Source organism: Hipposideros armiger, unplaced genomic scaffold (assembly GCF_001890085.2).
Source record: "Hipposideros armiger isolate ML-2016 unplaced genomic scaffold, ASM189008v1 scaffold_97, whole genome shotgun sequence".
In the NCBI taxonomy this organism is placed as follows: Eukaryota; Metazoa; Chordata; class Mammalia; order Chiroptera; family Hipposideridae; genus Hipposideros; species Hipposideros armiger.
This window is the reverse complement of record NW_017731447.1, coordinates 252,783-256,225: the sequence shown is the minus strand read 5'-3', so window position 1 is coordinate 256,225 and position 3,443 is coordinate 252,783. Positions and strand designations below refer to the sequence as shown.

The window sequence follows — 3,443 nt, the reverse complement described above, 5'->3', positions numbered from 1 at the left end:
AGCAGCCTGAACCTAAACGTCAGGGCACCAATATAAACTTTGCTGAGTTCCTCCTTTCTCTTTCCTGTCCTCTCACCCTACCCCAATCCCAGTGACTAGAGAAATTGCTCCACCACAAGCAGGGCGGGGTGCGTGCCAGAACCCTTAGAGATGTGGCCCTACTTCAAAAAGGGAAACTTACACTTTTTAAATCAACCCGAATACATTTCCTAATATGGAATTCCACCAAAGTTTGACTAGGAGTCAAGACCAAAAAAAAAAAAAAAAAAAGAATCACAGCCATGCAAATGTCTACCTGATAAGCGAATTTTCCTTTTCTCTCCTACATGAATATTACAGGATAGATTTTTCTCAAGCTAGGTTCATAAGTTTTTAATGGGACAATAGAAAGAAAAAGGGGAAGGACAATAGCATAGGACATAGAAGATACCAATAGCTGAGGCTTTCGAGTCACGTGACGCATGATTGAGAAAAAAAACTGGGCCATGTTAAAGATGAACAGAAGTCAAGCCACAGAAAGGCAGATGCTGTTGATGTCGGGTCACAAGTGAGTTAGGCTGTGTCACCTGTTGCACCTGTCAGCACCCAGCAAGGCAGCAGCCTGAGGGACAGACAGGACCCCCAGGTCCCATAGGCCCTGGGCCAGCCTCCTAAGCCAACCCTCCATTCTCCCCTTTCTCCAGTTTCCTTCAGCACTCCTGTCACCTTGAACTGCTTCCTGACTTTGTGATGTGTCTCTTCCATGGAGCTGTGCACACAGCAGGTGCTACATAAATGCAGGACTTGCTTTTCTAAGCAAGTTCCACTTTCCCCTCTATGTTCACCGAATTCTCCTATCCTACTTCTATTTTCATGTTCCATTTCCTAAAGATACACAAGAGGCTAAAAGCATAACTCTCCTGAAATTCCATATCTATCCCAAAGGCAGCATGACTGGCTCCATTACTCCCAGTAATGGTTTCATTCTAAGCTCTCCTCCCATCCCCCACCCCCCAGTGATTATTCTAAGCTCCCAGGAAAGTGATTCATAGGCTTGGTTGGTAAGAAGCGTAGGTACACATCTTGCCCTATGGCCCATGATAACTAGCCTTCCACAATGCCTGGCACACATGACACCTGTGTAACACAATTCCTGCCTATGCTTAGCACACCCTCCTACAACCAATAAGCCCATATGGAATGGAGAAAAGTGTCCTCATGGGAAATCTATGTTTTAGCTCCAGCTCTGACTCTTATAAGCTCAGTTTCATAGTCACAGAGTGTTTGAGCTGGCGATGACCTGAGTCCAGTGAGATGAAGAGACAGGACTTGTCCCATCTGCAAAATGGGACGGGGAATTCATACCCTTGGGAGGCCGGAGGCTAGGGCCCTCCCTCCACACCGCACCATCCCAGCCTACAGCCTCCCCCCACCCCCTCCAACTCACCGCACTGCTGCAGGGGATGTCCTTCACCTTGAGCCAGGCCAAGTCCAAGGTGCCCTCGCCCCGGTAGCAGGACTGCAGCCGCTCCTTAATGCGGTCATTGATCTGCTTCAAGATGAAGATGCACAAGGCCGACTCATCCAGGGATTTCATTTTCCGCTTCTGGCCCTTGGAGAAGACTGTGAAGAGGAGGTCGTCCTCAGGACGAACCCCGAGGGTCCGGGCAAGCACAGCGCCGGCTTTGGACAGGTAGGCAGCCTGCAGCAAGCGGTATTCCACCCCACTGCGCTCACAGCCAATGGGCACCTCCACGTAGGAGTTGAAGGCGGTATCTTCCTNAGCCTGAAGGACAGAGCAGAGGAACGGTCTAAGACCCAGAAAAATCACTGCTATTCATTAGAAATGCAAATTCTCAGGCCCCACTCAGAAACTGGGCCATTAACCCTGCGGCGGGGCTCAGCGATCTGCGTCTTAACGTCTTCCCAGGTTACTCTGCTGCACACTAAGGTTTGAGAAGCACTGGCATGGATCACCGTGGAGGTCCCATCCTTGCTCAGGGTGCATAGGTCATAACGGCAATGTGACAAACATCGCCGCTCTGGGGCAAGACCCACTGGGCCAGGATGTGGAGAGGCCCATGGCTGCCCCAAAGGCCCCCCTGAGCGGTGTTGGTGGAGGTGGCATGGGGAGCTGGAGCTGACACTCCAAATTGCAATCTAATAGCTTACCCCGCTCCCCTTCCACACAGCGGCAAAGGTTACTGTGCAATTATGTGTCGCTACATACAAATGACAGAGCAGTTACGGTTACTTTACCAATTACAGGGAAATTGCTCCCACTCTGCAGAGAGACTGGCACTCTGAAAAAGCTCTATCATCTTCATGGAAAGGGGATTTTAAATGCTGCCAGCATCCCGCCTCCGGCAGTCTCCCCAGGCTCTGGGGCAGAGCTGCAAAGCACCACCCAGGAAACCCAGAAGTGTCTGGTGGTCTCTGTGGAGACTTTTGGGGAAAGCCAAAAGAAGGGGCATATTTGGGGGACCCTGGGGAACATCTTCTCTGGAGCCCCCGTGTATCATCCCCCAACCCCAGGCCCCCTGACACACTCATAAGGAACCATCACCCTGACACTATGCCAATCCGTCCTGAAGGCCAAGGATGATGAGGTGGGGCAGAGACCTGATCCTGAAATCACTCCTCACTCCAGCTAGCATGGCCCCTGGGCTGGTTCTTGGGGGTACCACCCCTGCCAAGTGGAGCTGTTTCAGCCCCACCCTCAGTTGCCCCGCCTTTGCAGAAACCCACATTGAGTTCCTTATTACAAAAAGGTCAGAAGGAGGTCAGAGCTCAGCAGTCCACACGCAGTGCTAATGACTTAAAGGGTCACTAGATCCATCCCTCTGGGGGCCAATTAGCTCAACTCTGGGACAGAGTCTCTTCCACAGACACAGGCTGGCCCTCTTAGCCCAGGCGTCACTGTTTACAAATATCCCAAACTAATCCACAGGAGGCCAACCAGGTGAGCCAGCGGGTACAGACCGTACAGCCACCTCCTCCACCAGGATGCAGCTGCCCACTCCCCCGCAGTGGCAGAGACTGCCAGCAGTGGCAGTCTCTAAGCCCAGGACAGAAAATTCAAAGTCAGATCCTGTCCTCCCATTGCTAATGGGCAGCTCTTGGTCCAGCAGAGAGAGGAGTTCTTCCATCTGGGGGCAGCCAGCTCTCCCTCCCTCCCTGAATGCAAAAACAGCAGCCAGTCCCATGCAGAGGGGTCCTGAGCACCCCTGCGCCCATTGCCAATGCTGAGAGGCCAGACCCTTAGATGGCAGAAGAAAGCATCAGAGATTGGCCCAAGCTCACCCACTGTAGGGCCTTCATTTGGGCCTTTTTCCATCAAATGTGTGGTCTCTTAGGCTATTGGAACTCCTGTTTCCATCAGGGGACACTGAGGCACTAAATGAAGACAACACGATTTACTATTCCTCACTCATTGGTTTGCTGAAGGATGCGTAGGAAGGGCC

At 51.9% G+C, this 3,443-nt stretch overlaps 1 protein-coding gene across 1 annotated transcript in view; it reads right to left on the bottom strand.

Annotated features, from left to right (window-relative positions):
* The window catches only part of PLXNA4 (plexin A4), a 378,640-nt gene extending 375,512 nt beyond the window's left edge, over positions 1–3,128 (bottom strand). The window contains exons 1-2 of the mRNA XM_019646084.1: positions 2,967–3,128; positions 1,427–1,765 (exon numbers count right to left, since the gene is read on the bottom strand). Coding sequence (XP_019501629.1) covers positions 1,427–1,765; positions 2,967–3,128 — 501 coding nt within the window. The remainder of the gene's footprint in view (positions 1–1,426; positions 1,766–2,966) is intronic.
* Positions 3,129–3,443: the final 315 nt, after the last annotated feature.